Source organism: Oscarella lobularis, chromosome 3 (genome assembly GCF_947507565.1).
Source record: "Oscarella lobularis chromosome 3, ooOscLobu1.1, whole genome shotgun sequence".
Lineage (NCBI taxonomy): Eukaryota > Metazoa > Porifera > Homoscleromorpha > Homosclerophorida > Oscarellidae > Oscarella > Oscarella lobularis.
Genome location: NC_089177.1, coordinates 675562 through 698028, shown reverse-complemented (window position 1 = coordinate 698028; position 22467 = coordinate 675562). Strand labels below are relative to the sequence as shown.

At 51.1% G+C, this 22467-nt stretch overlaps 8 protein-coding genes across 8 annotated transcripts; 3 read left to right on the top strand and 5 right to left on the bottom strand.

Annotated features, from left to right (window-relative positions):
• The first annotated feature begins 680 nt into the window (after positions 1-680).
• Positions 681-2068, top strand: LOC136184652 (homeobox protein MSX-2-like). The gene is made up of 2 exons (XM_065971577.1): positions 681-1280; positions 1471-2068. Exons 1-2 carry the CDS (start codon positions 761-763, stop codon positions 1908-1910), a joined length of 960 nt encoding a protein of 319 aa, XP_065827649.1. The 5' UTR covers positions 681-760; the 3' UTR covers positions 1911-2068.
• Positions 2069-3725: 1657 nt separating this feature from the next.
• Positions 3726-5578, top strand: LOC136184654 (homeobox protein zampogna-like). Its single transcript, XM_065971579.1, has 3 exons — positions 3726-3812; positions 3860-4665; positions 4826-5578. Exons 2-3 carry the CDS (start codon positions 4428-4430, stop codon positions 5341-5343), a joined length of 756 nt encoding a protein of 251 aa, XP_065827651.1. The 5' UTR covers positions 3726-3812; positions 3860-4427; the 3' UTR covers positions 5344-5578.
• Positions 5579-6859: 1281 nt separating this feature from the next.
• On the bottom strand, positions 6860-10017 carry LOC136184649 (glycerol-3-phosphate acyltransferase 3-like). The gene is made up of 15 exons (XM_065971573.1): positions 9882-10017; positions 9768-9825; positions 9558-9721; positions 9450-9492; positions 9342-9396; positions 9220-9285; positions 9089-9163; positions 8911-9000; positions 8771-8861; positions 8605-8723; positions 8492-8547; positions 8356-8441; positions 7439-7567; positions 7292-7371; positions 6860-7199 (listed from the first exon to the last, which is right to left on the bottom strand). Exons 1-15 carry the CDS (start codon positions 10005-10007, stop codon positions 6983-6985), a joined length of 1455 nt encoding a protein of 484 aa, XP_065827645.1. The 5' UTR covers positions 10008-10017; the 3' UTR covers positions 6860-6982.
• LOC136184647 (uncharacterized) lies at positions 9993-12055 on the bottom strand. The gene has a single exon (XM_065971571.1). The coding sequence runs from the start codon at positions 12053-12055 to the stop codon at positions 10064-10066; it is 1992 nt and encodes a 663-aa protein (XP_065827643.1). The 3' UTR covers positions 9993-10063.
• A 57-nt stretch (positions 12056-12112) lies between these two features.
• LOC136184651 (homeobox protein Dlx1a-like) lies at positions 12113-14692 on the bottom strand. The gene is made up of 2 exons (XM_065971576.1): positions 13039-14692; positions 12113-12826 (listed from the first exon to the last, which is right to left on the bottom strand). The coding sequence occupies exons 1-2, from the start codon at positions 13643-13645 to the stop codon at positions 12333-12335; spliced, it is 1101 nt and encodes a 366-aa protein (XP_065827648.1). The 5' UTR covers positions 13646-14692; the 3' UTR covers positions 12113-12332.
• Positions 14693-14760: 68 nt separating this feature from the next.
• Positions 14761-18223, bottom strand: LOC136184650 (inositol polyphosphate-5-phosphatase A-like). Its single transcript, XM_065971575.1, has 18 exons — positions 17773-18223; positions 17670-17711; positions 17447-17547; positions 17310-17397; positions 17193-17256; positions 17033-17136; positions 16927-16979; positions 16815-16878; positions 16696-16751; positions 16562-16646; positions 16416-16508; positions 16289-16363; positions 15823-15893; positions 15720-15770; positions 15602-15665; positions 15492-15548; positions 15384-15432; positions 14761-14952 (listed from the first exon to the last, which is right to left on the bottom strand). The coding sequence occupies exons 1-18, from the start codon at positions 17824-17826 to the stop codon at positions 14837-14839; spliced, it is 1287 nt and encodes a 428-aa protein (XP_065827647.1). The 5' UTR covers positions 17827-18223; the 3' UTR covers positions 14761-14836.
• On the top strand, positions 17881-18897 carry LOC136184656 (RING finger protein 122-like). Its single transcript, XM_065971581.1, has 5 exons — positions 17881-18033; positions 18109-18151; positions 18406-18447; positions 18498-18577; positions 18643-18897. The coding sequence occupies exons 1-5, from the start codon at positions 17951-17953 to the stop codon at positions 18740-18742; spliced, it is 348 nt and encodes a 115-aa protein (XP_065827653.1). The 5' UTR covers positions 17881-17950; the 3' UTR covers positions 18743-18897.
• LOC136184644 (uncharacterized) lies at positions 18776-22444 on the bottom strand. The gene is made up of 4 exons (XM_065971565.1): positions 20197-22444; positions 19791-20136; positions 19587-19733; positions 18776-19435 (listed from the first exon to the last, which is right to left on the bottom strand). The coding sequence occupies exons 1-4, from the start codon at positions 22066-22068 to the stop codon at positions 18888-18890; spliced, it is 2913 nt and encodes a 970-aa protein (XP_065827637.1). The 5' UTR covers positions 22069-22444; the 3' UTR covers positions 18776-18887.
• Positions 22445-22467: the final 23 nt, after the last annotated feature.

Sequence of the window (22467 nt, the reverse complement as noted above, 5' to 3'; positions counted from 1 at the left end):
TAAAAAAAAGAAAGCATAATTGGAGATTTTTACCGAGGCCATAAATGGCTGTTCGACTTGAAAAAAAATGACTGAAATTCTACCAGAACTATCACAACAAAGCACAGTCTCTCTTATCTTACGCTAAAGCGAACGCCGCTTAACTTCTCTCGGCTGAGAGCCTGGTGTTGTTTGTCATCTACTTCAGCAATTATCTGACACGTGCCACTTTTGGAGGAGAAACGGGCTGCGTGCATATTTTCCGACAAACGACACTGCAAACTCTGCGACGCGATAGCGCGCACGCACCAGACCTCTACCAGCTCGTGCGACGCACACTGGCATAGCAAAGCGAGCAGAGTAAGTCGCTTTTGCTTGCATTCACGTGCTCGACTAAAAACCGCAGGTGTTCACGATCGTCTGCGCGGCGTCTTTGTCCTGTCTAATTCCCTGGTCGAAAGGGGGAGGAACGAGCGAATGGCCTAATTGGTGCACACCTCTCGGCCGCAACAAACAAGTGTCCCGTGTCAGAATCGTACCAAAATTGAGTACCCCCGACCAAGTACGACCGCCAGATACCTGATAGAGTCATTAGTCGACGCATTCGACTTAACGACAGCAGGTTCATTCGCGTACGTACCGTTTTAATTTATTGCCGAATTTGTTTATTATGCACTTGTCATTCTACCCGCAGACCCCAGATACGCCCTAAGGCCCAGACCCCAAGCAAGACAAGCGAAGGACACGGGAAAAACGACCCATTTCCTACCGGGCAAACGACATGAGCACGACAGCGACGGCAAACCCTTTCTACATCAACTCCTTGATCTCCGGCGTCGGTGGCGTCGCGAACGCGGGCTACGCGCCGGTGCCGCCTACGCCTCCGTCCGGACCATCGTCCATTATTGCCGACAACGGCGGAACGTCGTTCCCTTCGTACGGAGCTTCGAGCGTGAGTGGATATCACATGCCTCCGTCTCCTTTCGGACCGTACGGAACGAGCAATTGCGCCGCTGCCGCCGCAGCCGCCGCGGCCGCCGCGGCAGCGATGACGGAACCTCCACCTCATCGACCGGTACCCCTTCGGCCTCAAGCGGCGAGCGGATCGTTTTTGGACGGACTCGCTGGATCGGACTCTAGGCTTCACCACAACCACTCGCACTATCATCATCATCACCAGATGCCGCCCCAAAGTATGCCTTCCAACTACGCGTCGCCCCATCCATTTTCCTCCCAGCTGTCAAACGGTATGAATCATACCGACGTCGGATGGTTTCAGTCGACTCGCTACAATTCTCACGGTTAGATTCTATCGCTCTTCCGCCTTATCGCCTCCTCCCACGTCCTCGTTCGCCTGTAACCTCTTCTGTTGCATGTACACTCACTTACGACAATTAACCAATATTAAACGAATGAATTCCGTATACGACAGTTAGCATACTTTTGCGGTTTAGTTGTGACATGGGGGTCTGACCGTATTGCGTCGTTTAGGTCCCAAAATGGTCGCTCCCATGCCGCCAGAGCCCGTCTGCCGATTGCGTAAGCAACGCAAGGACCGCAAGCCGAGAACACCCTTCAGCAGCACGCAGCTGACAAAATTGGAGAAAAAATTCAAAGAAAAGAGATACATATCGGTGACGGAGAGAACGGACTTCTCCAAGGACCTCGGACTCACCGACACTCAGGTGAAAATCTGGTTTCAGAATAGACGAGCCAAAGCGAAGCGTCTGCGAGAGGCGGAAGCGGAACGACTACAGCAACAGCACACTCCAAAGAGATCCCAACCGACTCCGCCGCCGCCGCCTATGCCGCCCATGCCGCCCATGTACATGAACGGTTCCGCCGATCTTCTGACTGACAACGTCAATAGCGGAGGAGTCGTTGATTCGCTGAAAACGTCGATCTTGTCCGGTCCTGGAAAGCTGTACTAATAATTTGAAAAATTTACGTAAAAAGGAGACGATATTACTACTGTAGTAGCACGTTCTATAAACGGCCCAACTTGCCGCAGAATTTCATTAGTTAGTCACGGCGACCAAACCTCCTGATTTATGCACTAAAAGATCCGTGATTAAAACCTAATTTTGAACTGGCTCTATGTATTCTTTTTCGCGTGACGCGTACGTGCATTGGTGCGATGTTTATTGTTGTATACGCTTAGAGAATTTAATAACTGGCCAGATTTAGCAATTAATGTATTCCGCAGAGTGAATACCTCCAGGCTGCCAATCTAAGTTTGGATCTAATAGTTCCACCTGGGGTCGAACAAATTTGATGCGGAATTTACGTCGTGCGTCAACGTCGTCATGCATACTCAGTAGCAATTTGACTCGGATGACGCTTGACAAACCCTAAATTTAGTATTGTGCGGAAAGGCTGCGCTCTTGGCACGTCGCCGTTTGCATTCTTGTCGCAGTGCAGCTGCAGCACGGAAACCGGAAATATCCCGGCTGCGCAATCCATAATTGCACCCTATCGCGGTAACCAGCGCGGCAGGAGACACGGTTTGCATGTGCTTAGTCTCTATAGGCGCATGCATGGCTAGCGCGATTCAATCACTTATGCCAATCACGGCCTAATCCAAACTAATACAGCCTATTTATAACTTGATTTCGCCACATGAACATGAACGAGGTTCCCGCGTCTCAATGACTTCTCTCGCGAGTCTGTTCCGCGAGTCGACGGGTTTCTGTGGTTTTCTATAATTTATTAAATGACGCCAGTGGCGCGCTCCAATACGGCAGAGCAAAGGAGGCCTACGGCGAAGGTGAAAGGGGAAAAGCAAACATTCCACTCTCGGTGGGTCATCGTTGGAATTCAACCGTCGTTATACCAACAGGCAACCAGATAAATGCTCGGGCGAGAAAATGCTACGGAAAAGGGAGTGCATACGTCGCCGGACCTTTTACTTGTAGGTTCCCCGCACTCTTCCGCCTTCACACGAGAAGCGGAAGAGCGCGGGTTTTGAATAATTACTCAAAATGTCTCCATCTGGTCACTGTGAACTCTAATCGTGTATAGGTTAGGGAGCGTCTTGAGTCAAAACCGCCGGAAGAGATCGTGCAAACGTACCGTGCAAACGGCAGACCGACCGTCAGGCGGGCTACCGTGAGTCAAGTTACTATCAGTCCATTTGCACTACTAGGTGATGAGCCGCTGATTACCATCCCTTTTGCTGACTTTTCCCCTCGTAAGAGGAAGTAGCCTTATCAGAGAACGGTTGATCGACAGCGCCGTATGCCCGAATCAGCAAATTCATTTGCGAACGCACGGGCACTATACTGATTTGATTGTCCGGCGGTACTGGGAAACTGATTGACAGTCAGTCAGTCAATGTTTAGCTAACTTTAACTAGAATTGCCGTCCGGCTATTGCTTGAAAACGGCGGAGTCATTCACACCCCCGTTTCGTCATTTCTATTTTTGCGCGTGGCACGTATTTGTATAAACATAGCCTCTCGAAACCGAGTGCATGCGCAGAAGCCGTTTCACACGGCGGTTTCTGCGGCTCGTTGGTTTATGCAAAGCAATAAGTGTTTTCTGTTTGCGGAAGTATGCACTTGCACCAATAGTCATTAGGAGAGCGTTTGCCTAACGGAGCGAATAGTCTATCGACGTACGACGATATTGGGACTGCGGTCGCAAGCTCCCCTTTTCCCTAAATCATTTGTAGTCCGTCATATAGGGCTATCTGGCTTCCCTGCCCCCCCCCACGGAAGTCCGTATTACATTAGCATCGACCGAAAAGACGTCGACCGCATTTAGATCTCATAAAGTTTCGTTTTACACAAAGAAACGCGTCGCTATTGAACTCCTCGGGGAGGAGGTCGAAAGGTAAGCAACCCCCATTGGATTGCCATAAGATTATTCTATCCAATTAGATTGGAACATCCACTTACCAGCTAACACCTTACTGCCTAAGTCCCTCACCGTCTTCCTGATTAGTTGTTTCTACGGGTCGAATAGATTTGGTTATCGTCAGAACTCATTCGACGTTGAGTAGACTGCGATAAGTCTTCATCCTCAAACGCATTTCCATCCCAACGGCACGCCGTGCCGTCGCGCGATAAGTCGACAAAAAATAAACTACCGAAGGCGAACGCGTGTCGTCATTCGACACTAAGTAGCACCCGCGGTGGTCATATCCTTTGCACTTGACCGGTCCTTTTGCTCTCGCGCGACGCTGCGGTCGCCGCCACTCACGGGTTTCTTTCCAATGGAAATCTTTGTCTAACGAGGTTAGTCAGTGAGCGGATATATAATCGAATTGTTGCTCTAAACTATGTCAACGCCCACCCAGGCGGGCCAATCAACTCGCGCGGCGGCTTTTATAGCACTCGACACCATGCAGCCACCCGCTTTGTTAGCTAAATAGCGCTTTATAGTCCTCGACTCAAGGATACCTTCTCATTATCCCCGACGCTCAGTCTCCCGCCGCACGGAACCGAGATGAACTCTCAGCACAGTCCACGATCGGAGAAGTCTTTCTCTATCAGCCACATTCTCAGTCTTCCGAATAAACTGCCCTTCTCGTCCGCCGTCGCCGACGATGTTCAGAGCAGCAGCGGAGCCAGCGATTCGGCCAATTCGTTCGATAAGGACGTGAAGGCGACGACGGTGCCGTACGGCGACTATTCGAACGGCGATTCGTCGCACTCCGATTCGGAAGGATCGCAAACGGAAACCGGTGAGTCCCGTTTTCTTTCGCGGACCCCATTGAGACATACGATACGGGCGCGCGGGGAGCCTCCAAGTGCCGATAACAAAGACCCCCAATAACGAGATCCCACTTAGTTCACCTGTCACAAAGTTACAGTCAGTGACCTCCGCTTTTTATCTCTTTACAGATGCCGATGGCACGATGGCGGGCAAGCGAAGGGATGCGTGTTCGAAATTGGCGGAGGCGCAAAGCAAACGACGCAAGCCGCGCGCATTGTTTAGCCACGTGCAAGTGTACGAGCTCGAGCGGCGCTTTCGCGTACAACGTTACATATCGGCACACGAACGCCAGGAACTGGCGCGCCGTCTCAAACTGAGCGAGACCCAAGTCAAGATCTGGTTTCAGAATCGGCGCTACAAGTGGAAGCGGCAGCAGTCGGAAGAAACGCAAATTCTTAGCCAAAGCGGTTCTTCGCCCGCCGCCGCCGCCGCAGCCGCCGCAGCCGCCGCCGCCACCTCGACCATCCACGCGTACAAAGACGCCGGTATTCAAATGCCTTTGATGGGCTGCGCGCCCGCTTTGCGTCACGAAGCAGCTTATCCTCACTATGCCGCTGCCGCCGCCGCCGCCGCGTACGGACTAGATCCGCGACTGCGGGCGTGGCAGAATGCTTACTGGTGGCCGTGTCCGAGCTACCACCACTAAGCCGCGAGTCGTTTATCGATCCGCGGAACTCAAATTCCGAGCTAGTTCGGCGATTGATTTTTTTCTGGCTGACTTTCAGCCAGGCATTTCTATCACTAGAATCTAGACTATGAACGCATTTTTATTGGCCGCCGTGACGGTCACAACTTATGACTATTTAGTAGGCAGTGCCGTTGATTTACGCACCTGCGAAGTTGAAATAGGGGCATTTTTGAATATAAATATATGCACTAGAGAGCAACGTGGGTCATCGCGCGTAACGCCGCCACTATCACCGCCGCCGCCGCCGCCGTCGCCGCAATAGGGTGTACAAAATGAAGGGACGGTCTAGCCTATATTTACTACCCCATTCAATAATGATAATTGAATTCGGACCCCAGCCAATAGAATATTTCCCCACTTCCACTACTTCATGCATACGAAATAGTCGGCTAATGGGACGGGGAGGGGAGCCGACATGGGGGAGCGAATCAACATTCGTCTCGCACGCGTGCATTCAAAATAGCTTTCGTCGTGCGGAAACTCGGCACGTCATCTCGCTCTGCACATTCAACAGTCAATCGACCGTTAGAGACGGGCCGTTTCAATAACATCCATCGAGTCGTCTCTACTCGCGGGAGGAAACGACTTGTCGGCGGGCTTTGTATAGGCAAAAAAGACCAACGCTTTACCCGCGAAAGGTCTCGTTCTCGCTTATACTTGGCGCGTCAATTCTCAAACCGAACGGCGATATGATTTATCGTATTCAAGACGACGGCGACAGCCCGCCGTTCGTGTTCGCCTTGACGTAGCGCGCTTCTCGAGAACGATCGAGACCGTTTTCCCGCTCCGCGAGAGATGGAGGATCGGGAGAAGAGAACGTTCTACTCTGATACCGCTGGCACATAGCTACGAACGATTTACCGCGGTCGACCGGATAATATTTTAAAAAGGCTCTCCTAATAGTCACTCTGCATCGCATAAAAATCCGAAAGGCTTCTACTGTAATGGCTCATTCTAAGCGAGCTCAGCCGTTAGCTTTTCGGGACGACTGCAGACCACCAACATGCATGCTTAATTTCTGCGACAAAACTCTGCCTTGCCAAGAATAATAATGGCAATGTGACGTTGGCTGCGCCACCGCCGCCGGGAAATGGAATTGGACGTGTGCGTTTCCGCCGGAGCGTAGGTTCTATCGTCGTTTAACGGCGCGTAGGAGCGATAGACGTCGTCGCGGTACAGTAGAGGGCGATATGAGCTAGCGAATTTGAGCGTTTGAATACGTCGTCAACAAAAACGACGTCCACCGGAGGGCTGTCGTCGATCGTAGCACGAAAAAAGGAAGTAGAGAGAAGAGAGGAAACGCGGGGCCGCTCTCTGTCTGTCGCGCTCGTGCGGAGTAGTGCGGGATACTGAGTGAATAGACTTAGCAACCCAATACGCTTCACGTAATCGTACACGCGACAAAGGGTGTCATATTCTCGAATGAAGGGACGCGGTCGCACCCTTCTAATTGGGACAATCTGGTCCCGACAAGTGGGAAAACAAAAATCCATTTTGATCGTAAAGGTCGATAAATCGCGGGGGTACAAAGACGTCACGGCGCCGCAGCGCGGGCCGTCGGAGAAATACGATACATTGGGAGGGGCACAGAATTTCACTAGTCAATCTTAAAGTTGAACGTCGCTCGAACTTTTTTATTACGCGGAGGATATTTCCTCAGCGGCGACTGGTCGTCGTCATCGTCGTCGGCTACTACGTTTCGACTCGGAGGCGACGGAACGTTTAGCGTCGCCGAATATTCGGCCTGTCGTTCCGCCTTCTTATCTTTCATTGATTCTTTTTTGAAGCTGCCCGGTTTCTTTACCATTCCGTCCCTTCGGAAAAGAGAAGAGCCGATTGCCGGGGGGAGAGGAGAGGGAGGGGACGGGGAGGGGAGGGAAAAAATCCCATGGCTCGATCCGCGTACCACGAAATGTCGGCGACGGCTAGGGTCTCAACAATGCTGTTCTTTACCCGACCGGCGAAGTCAATCGCTTCCTCGTTCTCCTGAAGCGCGATATTTTTTATCAGAAATAAAGACGAGCTCTTCGTTCGTTTCTCATGCAGCTTATACCCGTCGTCTCGTCGGCGGTAGATAGACGACCGAACAGACGAGAGCCCAGCTCGTTAGAAGTCGCATAAAATAGTGGAAAGCCGACTGCTGGCTAGAATTCCAGAAAGGATCGCAGAAGACGGGATCGTACTACATAGGGACACAACGATTTTTTTTCTGAGAGAGGAGAACAGGGGAAGGATACGATGCGGGCGGGATAGGTCGGATTTGATCAAACGCGTCGAAATTTGCATTTCAAATCGTGTGAAGGAGAGGCGAGTGAAAGGGTTCGACGAAAGGGGAAAAGTAACTAGCCGCTAACGAGGTCAGGGGCAAGCTGGGGAGGAAAAAAAAACGATGCATAATGATACACCTCCTCATTCGGTTTGGTTCAACGGTAGCGCGGTTGGGCAATGTGGGCAGCTGGACGTAACGAATCACCCCCTCCTAATTCAATCCCCCATCTGTATCAAACAAACAGGAGCTAAGAAACAATGGAAAGGACGCAAAGGGCCCCCCCTCATCGCCTACAGAAGCCATGTCCGCTTTTACCATCTGCTACGTACGACCACTTCCGCGAACCACCTCTTAAGATTTCGAATTCACTACAGAGGGACCGCTTCGTTTGCGAGTCGATCAAGATAAAGAGCAACTGGTTGGCAACGAAACAACAAAAATTTTTCGCCGCGCGCTGTATCACGCAGAGGAAGTGGCGCGGGGGAACTGAACAAACAGACGCTCGCCCTCTCGTACGTACCTACGTACGTACGTCGAGTAGAGCTTCGTCATTTGTATGCAAATGCGCGTGTCAAAGGGAAAGCCAAAAGCCACGGGGAGGAAGAACGAAGAAGCGGCTTGTGTGTTGGGGCACCGTAGCCTGGAAACGGGTCAGGGGACGCCGCCCCCGTGTGTGTGCGTGTGTGGGCTCGAATGCGTACCTTGATTGCGACCGGATAGATCGTTCCGCCGACTTCGAAACTTCCCTTCTTAAACATGAAAACGCCGGAGTTATTAATGCAAGTGCCTGGAAAGAAATTCGCTTGTCTCTATACTATTGAATTACGCCTTGCGCACCTTCTGGAAATATGAGAATTGGATTGTTATCTGGATGATTGACGTGAGCTTTTAGCCTGTAACGCGTTCGCTCTTTCTTTTTCTGAATTGATTCGCGTGGGATATCTTCTCACCTTTGCAGGACTTTCACTCTATCGTTCGCCTCCGTTCGTTCGAACCAGATGTGAGACGACTGACAGAGGGATAGCAGCGCTTGAAAAGCTCCCAAAAATCCCGAGTGTTTCTGTCCGACCTTCAAGGGCTCGCATTAGAGAATCGCGAATCCTTTTGTTTTTGTACCAGTGCAAAGCAGTTGTCCACGCTCAGCATGGCAACGTCGACCGGAGACGTGTGATTGGCGACGCATATGCCACTTTTAGCGCGATTTTCTCTACAAGAACACCGCGTTTTCTTTTCTAAAATCACTTCTTCATTCTTACGTTTGCTCAATTGTGATCGACGCAGAAAGAGCGCGACCGAATATTCGATAGAAAATCAAAGTGCACCATCGTTCGAGCGCCGCTCGATACCTGTAATGGCATTTCTCTCAATGGGCGAGAACACACAGACTTTCTAATATCTGTTTATAACGTGCGAGTTTTACGTTGCCCGACGTACCTGAATTTAGGCAGACATCCAAAGAGAGCCACAGTGAAAAGAAGCCAGGTGATCGCTATAGAACAAATGATAATCCTAAACACAGACAAAATGTCAAAAAAACACCTCCTAAATCGAGGACTCGTTCTAACCTCATTGGAAGAAGAACGAAGTATCTAATAATAAATCCAAGCACCCACAATAATGTCAGTTTCCAACTGCACACAAAAAAATTATTGTAATCATCCTGCGTCATCTCTAAATTTAGACCTACTTGATAAACTGATAATTTTTGTTGGTGCGCGTGAGAAAATTCCAGTATCCAAGTTCTGAAGCAGAAAATTCCGTTTTTCATTCCTTCGACCGTAGAGAAAACCCTTACCACTAGCCGTAAAATATTTCGTGACTTCGTCCTCGGCAATGGCCTTGATATAGTAGCGCAAAACGTCATTCAAAAAAGTGGGAGACGAATTTTCAGGGTTCTTCTTACGTTGATCGCGTTCACGGCGAAATCGCAGCCGTCCGATACGTGGAATTCTCGTCGAAACGTTCGAAACGAACGATTTCTCGGCAACTTGCCGAGACTCGACGCGGTGAGAAGATTGGGTTTAGGATTAGGAGTCGGAGTCGGAGTCGCCTCTTCCTTCTCGAAATCTGCATTGAAACGATTAGAAGAGACGACGAGAGAGGTTTTCTTTACCTGCGATTATGTCCTCCTCGGGTGGGTTTTCGTGTTCTTGAATTCGACGGCGTCCGTACTGATGAGAGAAGCGCGATTTTTCGACGAGATCCCCAATGAGGAGCCCCACCTTACCTCAAACATCCAGCGAAGCACTTTGACGTACTTTTTACGTATGCCAAAGCTGATGCCCGTCGATGCAGGAAAAAGGATTAACGTAAAGAGAAAGACGAGGAAAGCAACGGCAAAAATCTCAACCATTTTTTTTAACTTAGCGCGCTCGGGCGACACGTCACCTCCTACTACTGTAATGCCTTCTAATTAATTGATTTACTCGAAATCAACTTCTCACTCGCACTTGAATTCGAGCTCCCACTCACACTTGCAGTTGAATTTGAACTTGAAATCGAGCTCTCACTCTCACTCGCACTCGCAGTTGAATTTGAATTTGAACCTGAATTCAAACTCCCACTTGCACTCGAACCTGAAGTTGCTGTGGCACTGGCACTCAAACTGGCACTCAAACTTGAACTCAAAGTCACATCATTTTCATTTGATGATTCCGATTCAGAATCCGCGTCTGTGTCATCATCATCTATCGAGGAGGCATCAATAACGGTTGGAGACGATGACGGCCGACACAAATACATGACGATCACCGTCACAACTAGAGTTCCAATAAACGTGCCTAAAACGCTTCCAATCAGAACAATTAGAGAAAAGCCCCCTTTCGACGCCGGACAAGACTTCCTCTTCTTCGTCGTCTTTGTAACCCTATTAGTGCGACCACGATTAGCGGAGAGCTGCGTCACCGGTCGTTTCTCTAGCAAACAGGACGCACTTCCAGCCGAAGGCTTGGCTCCTTTTGGAGGTCGATACATAGTCGTCAGCGGTATCCAGGCTCGTGCATAAATTCGTTTGGTGTTGAGCGCATTTTCTCTTCTACCCACCTTGTCGTTTCTCGAGATCAGATGATAGAAGAGATTTCGATCCAAAACAAAGCCGAACTTCTTTTGAAGCACCTTGACTGCTTCCTTGACGGTATCGTAGACGGCAGCGAGCGTAAACTGCCAATCGTCGTTCTCGGTCGCATCCATATAGATCCGCATGCCAGAGGGAAGTTTATCGTAATTCTCCACGATATCAAAGAAAAAACGCTTCGACTTCTCCATGTCGGGCCAGGCGAGCCGAGGCGACATGCAGATAGCCGTTCCAATGCGCCAGTGGAACTTGACGGCGCCGTAGCACGCCGTCATGCCGCTCAATCCGTAACCCATAATTCCGAGTCCGGCCCGATCGACGCGCAATCGGCCTTTGTACGTCTTGACGAGTTCGGATAGGACGACGGTGAGAATGCTGTTGAGATAGATCATGCCGCGTCCGGATATCGACGAGACAACGGCGCACTTTTTGAATTCCATTTGAAAATCGACGGCTTCGCACGGTTCGACGAATTCTTCCGAAAAGCATTTTATGCACGAATCGCACGTGCGATCGCCGTGAACGCTCGGCGACCTCTTGCACTTGAGAACTTGCGATTGAAGCGGCAACAAGTCCGACTTTGTCTTCACCTCGATTCCAATGAGAGCAATCTCCTCCATGACGCCTCGACTCGACGTCAGATCGCTTAGCGTGCCTTTGAGAGCGGGCACCATCTTATCGTCCAAAACGATAAGCGTCTTATATTTTTTGTGAGAATTTTCGCGAAAGCTGGCCGGCAATAAGACCGTGACTCGTCTTTTTCCTAGACTTCGTAGCGTGTACGACACGGGCTTTGACAACGTCACCGCGACGTTGTCAAACCAGGGATGAAATCGCGCCGTCGGTATAAGGAGCTCGTTTTTCGCTCCTATACTCGTCGCCAGCGGAAGATCGAGACGAAAATTGGGCCCAATCATTTCCTTTCTGCCGCGATAGAACCGAAATTCGACGTAGCGTTGATTGTGCTCGCACGTGTCGGGCCGGACGCATTGAGCGGCGCTGCTGCTGCCGACGTAGGCGATAACGATAAACCAACGATCTTTCATTCCCTTCGATAGCTTCTTTCGCTTATTCCAACTCAAACCGATGCCTTCGCCGACGATGAACATGCCCAGTCTGCGAGCGATTTTGGGAACTTTGCTTTCGGGATACTGAAGCTCGATTCGGATTTTATAGGTGACGTCGAGCGTCGGCACGCAGAGTCCTTTGAGACAGACGCCGTCTTTTCGACCAGAGGGTTCTACGCAGGTACGACGTTTGTTGCACGCGATGGAGGAGGCGATTCGAATGGCGGCGACGGCGACAACGTAGAAGCAGACGATTCGCATCGTGTATCGAGTCTGACGTCATAATCGCTTATATGCGCGACGCTGTACGTGCAGTAATAAATCAGTAATAAACATATTGCGTTTTTTTCCCTTCAAGTTGCGTCCATGCAGTCGAGAGCACGTGAAGCCGTCGCTCGCACAGCAGCGACGGCATCAGGGAAGTCAATCTCGTCCTCATAAAGGACGAGAGCAAATAAATAAACAATCACAGAGAAAGAGAGAGAGAGAGAGTGAGAGAGAGAGAGAGAGTGACCGTGCTCGGAGTGTGAGGATATGTTCACGATTCGTCTTGGCAGTCCGCCGCCACCGCGCTGCCGCCTGACGACACGTGATCAGAATCGCGATCATTTGTATCTTCGTCGTCGTCATTGTCGTCATCGTCGTCATCCATCATCTCGTCAACTGGACGTCCACTTGGCGATCCCGAACTCTTTGTGTCGCCGCCGCCGTCACTTTTCTTATTATTATCATCTGATGCGATCGCGTTCTTCGTTGTTGCGTTTTTCTTTTTCCATTTTGTACGGCGATTTTGAAACCAGATCTTCACTTGCGTTTCCGTCATGCCGAGCGTTTTTGCTAATTCGGAGCGTTCCGGTGCCGTCAGGTAGCGCTTCGCTTTGAATTTCTTCTCCAGTTCGTACACTTGTCGACCGGTGAACGCCGTGCGAGTTTTCTTTTTACGCCGCTCTTTGCCGTCCCCAACGGGCATTCCATTCCCTCCGGGAATCAGATAGTGAGCGGTATCAGACGGGCTGATTGGATAAACTGCGCCTAAAGGGAAGAAAAGGGGTTGACTAAACGATCCGCATTTTACGGGAGTGGAGAGCCACTGGGCCCTGGAGAGTGGGAGGCGTACGCGCGCCCCCGGATAAAGGGGGGATCAATTAGCCTCTCGAGTAACGATATTTGCAAGCAATAAATTTAATAAGTCTACTTCTTTTACAAATGATGGCATTCTCTTCCCAAACCAAACAAACGCTTACCTTTGTCGTGCACCCCATCGTCCGACTGTGGTGGCGGCGGTGGCTGAGGTGGCGCTTGCGAGACTCGCAACCACGGCGGCATGAAGATATTGTACGTCGCTCGCGGACTGAACGCGCTGCCGCCGTTCGAGTCGGCTTGGAATCGATGATAACCGAGCGTCGTCGACGAAGCAAATCGCTGAGGATTGATTGGAGTGGGTTTGACAAGTAAGGGAGTAGGCGCGTGGGCGGCGGCGTATGAATATGGATGGGCGGACAGCGTGATCGCGGCGGCGGCGGTGTCGGTGGTGTGGCGAGACGATGGAACATGATCGTACGATGATGCATCTTCGTCGCTGACGCCACCGTTACCGCCGAGAATGTCGCGAATCATGTGAGAACGTCGTTTCGGAGAGGCGACGACGCCCGACGGCGACGAGGAGGGCGAGGGAAATGGGTAGGGCTGATGCCAGATGGGCCATTGGCGATGATGCGACGCAGCGACGGCGGCGGCGGCGGCGGCGGCGCTGGCCGTCTGTTGCGCGGCTGCGCGGTGGCACGAGGCGTTGGGAGCGTTGTAGCATAAAAGATTTTCCATTCGGAACGTCGTCGTCTCCAATTGAGCCATGATGACGTACGTACGTCGCACTCCAACGGACCGGCTGCTGCAGGCTAAATGGAACCGGACGAAAGGTGCGAAGGCTTTTTACGATCGATAGATGAATGTTTGGTGTAAATGACCAAATCGAGTAAGGCGAATTGCCTGCAATGGCTCGCCACCATTGGCCGCAGATACGATCACTTACACACATCTGCACGACTTCTGCATGGGCTCTCCTTTTTATCCGCTCGACGATTGGTCGTTTCTAATGTAGTTAGGCTCGACTTCAATCACCGGAGGCAATCATTTGCTGTTAATAGCTTCGACCGGGCTTTTAAGAGCGATCGAATAAATATTTTGTAACACGATAGCGCCTGTATTGTGTTGCTTTGAGTACCAATTAGTCTAGATGCGATGCTCGACAGCATAGTCGATCTATACTTCCCGTAACGCAGCTGCTACTGCTCCTCCAAACGTATCTCGTGAATCAACATATCGCACTGTTTTTACCAGCTGGTCTTGCACTTGGGGCCGCCGCTTATCGCCGGCTAGTCTTATCTGCTTTACGCAGGCGTGTATAGCGCATCTGCACGCATAAAAGAAACGCCGCGAGCTCACAACTGCTAATCGTCTCAGGATTGCTCCTCAAGGCCAGCATACCGGAGGGAAGAAGGCCTTGGAGCGAGGAAATTCCGCAAGGAAGCCTGGACGAGTGTGTAACGAGGTGAAAGCAAGCGAAACAGGTGACAAAATTACAGGCGGAGCAGACTCAATTTACCTTATCGGGCACTTCCGCCCTGAGCAGCCCTATCGAGTCGCTCTTCTCTGAGGAAAACGATGCGACACTCGAACGCGTGCCAGTCTACGCTAGGTCTATAACGATTCTCGGTGTCGTCTGTCGAAACAGCGGGGCGTCTTCGTAATGAGTTCGTTGATGAGAGCGATTAGAAGTGCGGGGGTGTGCGACGAACAAGAAAGCCACGTGGGGGTGCCGGAAACGAGTTCTACTGTGATGACGACGATGACGGTGTCGTGGCGTACAGGTGCAGGGGGGGCAAACGATGCAGTCGACCTCTAAACAGCTACTTAAAAGTCGATTATCTCATTGCTAAGTCTACTGGCCAGGTGTCGACGCCACAATATCACGTCCGGAGCGAGAGGGGCCCCAAAAGGAATTTATCGAGTAGACGCGTACGTACCGAAAAGGAAATCGTATATCTACAGTCGACGCCAAGCTACGGCGACGAAAAGCGTAGAAACGGCGACGAGTGCCAGAAAGATATTGAAATAATTGCATTTGCCGTCATCGCGTCGTTTCGACGTTATCTCGTTGCCTGCGCATTAGAAAAAGACGCGATTAGCAGCGTGACAGCACGCAGCTTCAAATAAAAGCCCAGTGGGAAACAAATCGAATTCGCTAGGGGTAATAATTAGAACGGAGATGACGTCAGCGGATCTCTCCCATTGGCTCAAATCGAATTTAGAGTAACCGTGCGGGGAGACCCGAAAACGCAATATGGCTACGAACGACGTTATGCGGAAACCGGGTTTGGCGCGAGGGGAGGCCGCGCCGCAAGCGGATTACATGGAAGCCCATTAGGACTCGCCTAATTTGATGACAAATTCAAGACCCTTTACTCCCCTAGCCAGAGTATTGACCTCCAGGAGCCCCATTTGTCTCGATTGGTTCTCCAGAAGGAGAATTTCCGACGTACACACAGTAGAAAAAGGACCACCCATGCTCGCGCGCTAAGTTGACTCTTACCGGAATCGGTGTCATCATTGGACGGCATATTGACGGCAAGATAGATGGGCTAAAAATAACCCCGCCCCTACATTCCCTTCGCATTTGTCTCCGCACTACCGTACGTACCTTGTGATCGCCTGTGCAGACGTGTCTTCCCACCATTCCATACTCGTGTCTTTGGATCTGAAAGAAATTACCGTGAGAAATGTTTCTTTGAGAATTTTCTCATCTAGTACGTCGCCCATGAAGTCAAGCTGCGCGGCGTCGTTGAAGAGAATGCGATCGCACCAGGCAGGACATCTGTGGGGGAAAGCATAAAGTGCGGTGCTAAAAATTATTAAAAAACCCCCAAACCTCGTCGTATTCAGCACGCTTCCCTCGTCCAGGTCTTCCTTGTACGGATAGCTAAATTTTTTCGATTGAAAGCGAGAGAACGCGAGAGGGATATCCGTGGAACCTGGGCGGAAACGTCAGCGGTAGTTCGTGCAGCCCGTCGAACTGTTTTCCTTCCAAGTCGAACTGACGCAGCTGACGAAACGAAAATTTTTTAGACAAAGACAAACAGAACTCGCACAAAATCGTCGAGACAGACAAAGACAAACAGGCGCAACAGACACCGTTCACACACACACACACACACACGCGTTTCCGCGGTATTAGGTCCAAGACAAAATTGTTATGAGGAGGAAGCCGTTTATAGATAATTCGACTCATATAATAGACTGAAGTCGATAAGAGAGAGAGAGAGAGCTTCTCTTTAGGGAACATGGGCAGCATAGAAGCGGTTTTAAAATATGAAGGCGCGGTCGACAAAAATTCAACCTTCACTACGTCAGCGACAATTATCTACACATGCCTCACGCTCCTGACCACGCCCACGCGTAGAGTGGTGATGATTGGTGTCTGTGTCTTATTGGCGTTACCTCGCGTCCATTGTCGTGCAACATACGTCCAGAATCCTCATAGACGAACGATTTTTCCAGAAGGGCAAGCACCGCCTGCGTTTGAAAACTATTATCTCGATATATATAGGAGACCTCCTACGCGTACATCGTCTGAGGACGAATTTCGGTAGTAAGCCATTTGAACCACTTTTTCGTCATCGTTTTGATTGACTGACGGAGTCAAGCCATCAGATAACAACTTTGAATTTATTGAATTATTTATTATTTCTAAAGCTCTGCATGTGCTCTCACCTTCACCACGTTCTTCTGATCGAGACGAAAGTTGAAGTCGCCGAAGTAGAAAGTGGGAAGAGGAGTCGACTGGGTCTCTTCAACACTGAAAAGCAAATTTTGCTAATAATCATATTCATTTAAAACGTGCTTGCCATTTCAACACGTGATTCAGCGCCTTCTTTCGATTGAACGTGTATACTGACGGCGACTGAAAAGAAAAAACCGAAACAATGAAACACACGGAGAAGGGGTGCCAGATAGAAACTCTCACCTGTTCCATGGCCGTGAGATTTGACGCGTCGTGAAAAAGATGAACGTTCACTAAATCCAGGACTCTGTAAAGAAGAAATAAAATCTCTACATACAAAGTTATGGATTCTTACCGCCCGTTGATTCTCCACCGCGTTTGAATGTATCCCTTGCGCGACCATTTGAACTGAAGCGAAAACAATCGAGTCGATTTTCTTTGGCCCATTTTTTCTACCTTACCTGGGGAAAGAAATCGGGCGGAAATTTCCGTTTCTTGTGCGTGGTACAACCGTTCAGATCGCCGCCGTACAATCGACAGCCCACCGCGGAATCGAACCGATTTTCTACGAAAATAAATTTCCCTCGAGAAACGGCAGGCGATCTGCGAAAAAGTCTTCACTTTCAAAATCCCACAAATAAACGTCGGTCAACGATCGTTCAATTAGATACAACGACCCCAAAGCCTTCAAGAAAAAATAATAAGAAAATTAAAAAAACGCTGCTCTCTTTCTCCAACCGTAAACGTCTCCTTTGTGCTCGCACTCTCGTCAAAAATTCCCAAAATGCGATCATATCGAGATCCCACGTCCGACTCGAAGATTTCCCTATAACAACACCTCTCCATATGGAAACAGGTGGTTGGGACTCGCGCACCTAGCGAAATCCTGAACGCCGTCGATTGTCGTCTCGAACGACTTTCCGCCGAGTTCTTGGAAGTGAATGGCGACGAAATGGGGGCGGTGTCGATCGACGGTCTAAATGTATCGCGCGTAAAGAACTCGAGGGGAGAGGGGAGGGGCAATGCCGTAGAACAACTCGGACGTTTGGCCGAGGAGATGCTTCCTTTCTTAGCATCCGCACTTAGGAAGTAATTCACCTTGAGGACTTCTTGGATCCAAAGGGGTTGGATGCTGTGGGGCTGCGGGAAATGCGAAAAGACTGGTGATATTCTGTGTCGTTTCCTTTTTTTTTCCTGTTACGTTTTCGAACGCCGAGCCGACGTTTGCCGTTACTAGAAGCAGTCTGACGTTCATGCTCACGTCGCCGCGCGTAATCGAAACGAAAGCGCCGCGAATGTGGCGTCAAAAGGTCAACGTTATACGGGAAGTGCGGAAGAAAGAATCTCGCTCGCCCGGATAACTGTTAGTTGGGCGGACGATGGATAGCTATGCGCTGCCGTGGATGGCTCTCGGGGGCATCATAACCGTGCTCATTTTCTTCTGCTGTTACTGCATGTGCAGGCGAGTCAACGCCGTCTTGCGCGACCGCGTGTTTCTCAATAACCGTTCCTTCGTTTGTTCTTTTGTTGACTACAGAATACGCCGAGCTGAAGAAGATAACCTGCAGGGTTGCCGAAAGGTGAGCGCAACGATAAGTAGGGACACAGTCACGCACTCATGACGATCGGGCGGATAAAATAGCCACAGTGTACCTGTAGTCAGACGATCGGGCGGATAACAGCCACAGTGTACCTGTAGTCACGCACTCATGACGATCGGGCGGATAAAACAGCCACAGTGTACCTGTACTTGCGGCTTCACACCCCCGCTGATGACGACTTTATTCCTATGCTAATTATCAGGCACTTGTGTTTGACTGCGTCACTTTGTTAGATCAAATATCGGCCAAATTCTAAAACGGATGTGACGAACGAAGTAATGTTGTTTGATTTGCCTTGGCGCTTGCTTAGAAAAGTCTTGTATAGGCCTGTCCCATCTGCCTCGAAGACTTCAATGCCAATGAGACTATATACGTGTGCTCGTGCCTGCACGGCTACCACGGCCAGTAATGGGAAAAAAACGCTTTATTAGAGCTGGATTCGTCAGTCTTCTCTTTTTTTTTGTGTGCAGATGCATAGGCCATTGGCTGAGCAGAAGCATCTTCTGCCCTGTTTGCAAGGCTCCCGTACGCCCTCCGCGCTCAGAGAGATCACACCTGTTAGACATTTGAATTGGAGGCGCGACTACTTTTGTACAGTATACGTCAGCGGACTCACACGCGTAGTTTAATGCCTACTCTTCATAGCAACGTGTAAAGCAACGTGTAAAAACTCTCTAATACTACTGTAAAATCGACTTTCAAACAAATAAATCTACTAAAAGACGTTTTCCTCGTACAGTGTGCCATATACCTCGAAGCCGCTAACGCACAAATGAAACCCACCCGTCGAATTGGGCCCCGTCTGCCTAATCCTCAAATACCGCAAAGGAGACGGCGCGGGCTCTAATTCAATAGGCCAAGACGCCGCCACGTACTTTCCCTTCAAACTGACGTCATTGTGATGTCGTCGAAGAATGATCCACGTCGTGCCGTCGACAGATCCCTCAAAATCCCACGTGCGCAACGCGGACCATTTACCGGCGGCGCCGTGTCGCACCGTATAATAATTCGGTATGAGAGATCGTCGCGGGCCGAAGTCGAAGCAGAAGAACGAGAGCGGCTCGTTGCACGTGCTGCACGTCGTTCCCTTCTTTCGATTCAAGACGTCTGCCGGTCGGCCGCGCGCCTGGGACTCGTCGCCGGAACGCGTCACTCGAACAATACCCATCTCAGCGGGATTTCGCCACGAGTGCGACGTGTCGCCCGTTCCTAGGTAGTAGATGACGCCGTTCTTGTCAAAGTGTTTTCCAAATCGGAACGTTCCTAGGAAAGGAGTAGGATGGATTAATTACTAATCCCACTCTCTCATTACAGCGCTCATTCCATGTACTACTGTACGTGTATCTATTGCATACTGTCTTGTGTGGTGTACTGCATAGGATCAGTCTCGTTGCTCTATCCTATCTGCACTTACTTGACCACACTGTTGATGCGGGATAAGTGCCAAAGCTGCGTGCAGCTCTCGTCAGTGGTTGAACCCGACGATCGCCGAAACGGGTACGAGTATTCCTATCTGGCACTTGAAGTCGACGCGAAGACGGCGGACTAGCAGAACGATGATCTGAGGACAGAGGAGATAAAGTTAAGCAGCTCATCCTCAGTTTATGATGCGACGTACTGCGCACTCTTCTCGCCGCCTCCTGTCGCCGTTCTTCAACCACGTGCTCGTACGGTGGCGGCGCTTCGTCCATTGGCGGTGCCGCGCTCGGCGTAGGCGAATCGCTCGGAGGAATCCCCTTTCGTCCAATAGCGATCGTCGTCATGGATTCAGCTGACGTCAAGGCGCGCGCAACGGCAGCCGTTATGGGACGATCTCGCGGTACAAAGCCGGCAACTTCAGACGGCGTCGCTTCGTCCTGACGAGCGGGCAACTCGGCTTCTTGAGAAGACTCCGCCGTCGCCGTCGCCCCCACTTCAGAAGGAGCATACTGAGAACTTAATTCATGAGCAGAATGAGGCCGTCTCTGTCAGAACAAGATATAACATTACCGTATATATCTAGAATTCTCATGTGTGAAACTTACTCTTCTCCGCTGCCTCTGCTGTCGTCTGGTTACCGTTTCTGAGCTCAGACCGTCTGGTTGAAAGTCATTCAGAAACTGAGAGACGACCATTGGTTGTTGAACACCACTCGGTCCAGGACTTCCGTTCGTTGTCGTCGTCGTTGTAGTAGTCGTTGTCGATGAGACAGTTTCACTTCCAGCCGGCGTAGAACGACTCTCCATTGACGACGATGCTGCGTTATTAAGAGATCGCAGACTTGTCGTTCGTAGGGGAACGACTGGCGGCAAAAGATCGTTACGAGGCAATAGAAGTCGCGCGGCAACCGTTCGCGTCGCGTCCGAATGCCGTCGCAGCGGTTCGTCGTCCGCCGACGGAAAACGTCGTTCCGCGTGACGAGGATCTGGCGACGGAACGCTGACCGCCCGTCGCGAACGATTCCCATCGCTCTCGTCGTCGTCGTCGTCGTCGCCGCCGCCGTCGTCAGTCGAACTGAGAACAATCGTCGACGAGCCAAAGTGTTGAAATCCGGCGACGAGTTCGTCGAGTCGAGCAACGACGGCCTCGTTCGCGACGGCGGTCGATGCTTGCTCATTGGCGCCTGCGACGGACTGGACGACGTTGAGGAGAGCACTTATATCGCCTTCCGCTACTTCAGCTACCATGGACTCTGTGCTCACAGCACCGGACATGCTGGAAGCTCCGTCGTCACTTCTCACAGGAGTCTCACTGAATGACATTATCGCCGCTAACTCGTCGCTACTGCTCATCACATTGCCGCCGTCAAGAGACGATTGTTGATGTTGAATGAGAGGACTGGGACCTCCGGCACTGCCGCCGTTCCACTCAAGATTCTTTCCCGTCAATCCGACGTGTTCGCGTAGGAGACGATTTTGCACGGTGAGAAGGCGAATCTGCTTGCTGAAGCGCGTCGTCGACTTCTTGTGCTCGGTGACGACTTTGAAGAGAGCGTGCTGCAGCTGAGCGACGTTCTTTTGCAACCTCGAAATCGTCGTACTGCACTGTTCGACGACTTCGTCGAGATGAGCAACCCGAGCGGAAACGTCGTCGCCACCGCCGCTCAAATAGACTTGCGATCGCTTCTCCTTTTCCAAATAGGCGGCCATTTCGCTTGGCGTCGGACAATTGGGCGGCGGTTCCATGCTTCGTTTGAGTATGACGTAGAGAGGGTGATTGACGCCGACGCCGTGTAGGCTCGCGTTGTATCGATCCAAATCATATTGAACGGTGACCGGTATGCCCGTACACATTTCCAAGATGAGACATGCCGTCGAAAACGTGACAAAATGCATGCCACGTGGCCCGGGAAGCGCACGCGCGCTCGTCGCCGATTGGCCGTCTTCGAAAATCCCCGACGTGACGTCAGCCAACATGGCTTTGCCGCGTTCAGTCAAAATGACGCCTTCTGACGTCACAAAAGCCGCGGCTGAAACGCCGCTACGCGTCATGGGATGAGCGCGCGATTCTAGATAGCGTAGACCGGCGAGAACGTCGCCGGCGACGTCGATGATCTCCTTATAGGCGAACGGCGCCTGACCGCGACGATCGTTTCGACGCAGACGCGCGGCGACGGTCGCGGGGGGACCCACCCACTCAAAAGCGAAGAGGACGTCATCGATTCCCTCGCAGAGACACGCGCCGTAGAACGGAACGCAATTAGGATGGCGTAGGGACTTGAGAAAGGCCAAGCGATCGCCGTAGGCGGCGAGGAGAGATTGCGCGTCGCCGATTCGCGTCGCGCGACGACGAAGAGCGATTCGCGCGCCGCGCCACGACGCCGAACAGACGCCAATCGTTCGCAACGAAGCTCTTTCGTCGGCGCTGATCGTGACGTCGGCGAGAAGGAGATCGACGGGGAGAGTCGTCGCCGTCATATTGATGAGAGAAATCGGGGCGCGTGCGCGTGGGAGTGTCCGAGAGTCGCGCTCTTACGCTATGTTTACACAGTACAGAGACTAATCGATCGATGAGCGCTTCGCGGAGGGCGTTCGATGAACGTTTCAAACACTTTTCGACGATTAAACGATCGATTTGCGGCCGGAATGACGCTCGAGCGTTGAGCGGAAGCGAAACCGCACTGTCTTCGCGCTGTCTCTTCGCGAATCGCCGCCAGTCAATGGCTCTCGGGAGAGGGCGTTCGGTTCCTTTTGTCCGATTTTCTGCGACACGGCGAAACGGTGATGGCAGAGCCGACGATAGTGATCCAACAGAAGAGAACAAAGAAAGGACGTGAGAAATTACAGAAGCAATAACGCGCGTTATCTAAAAAAGTG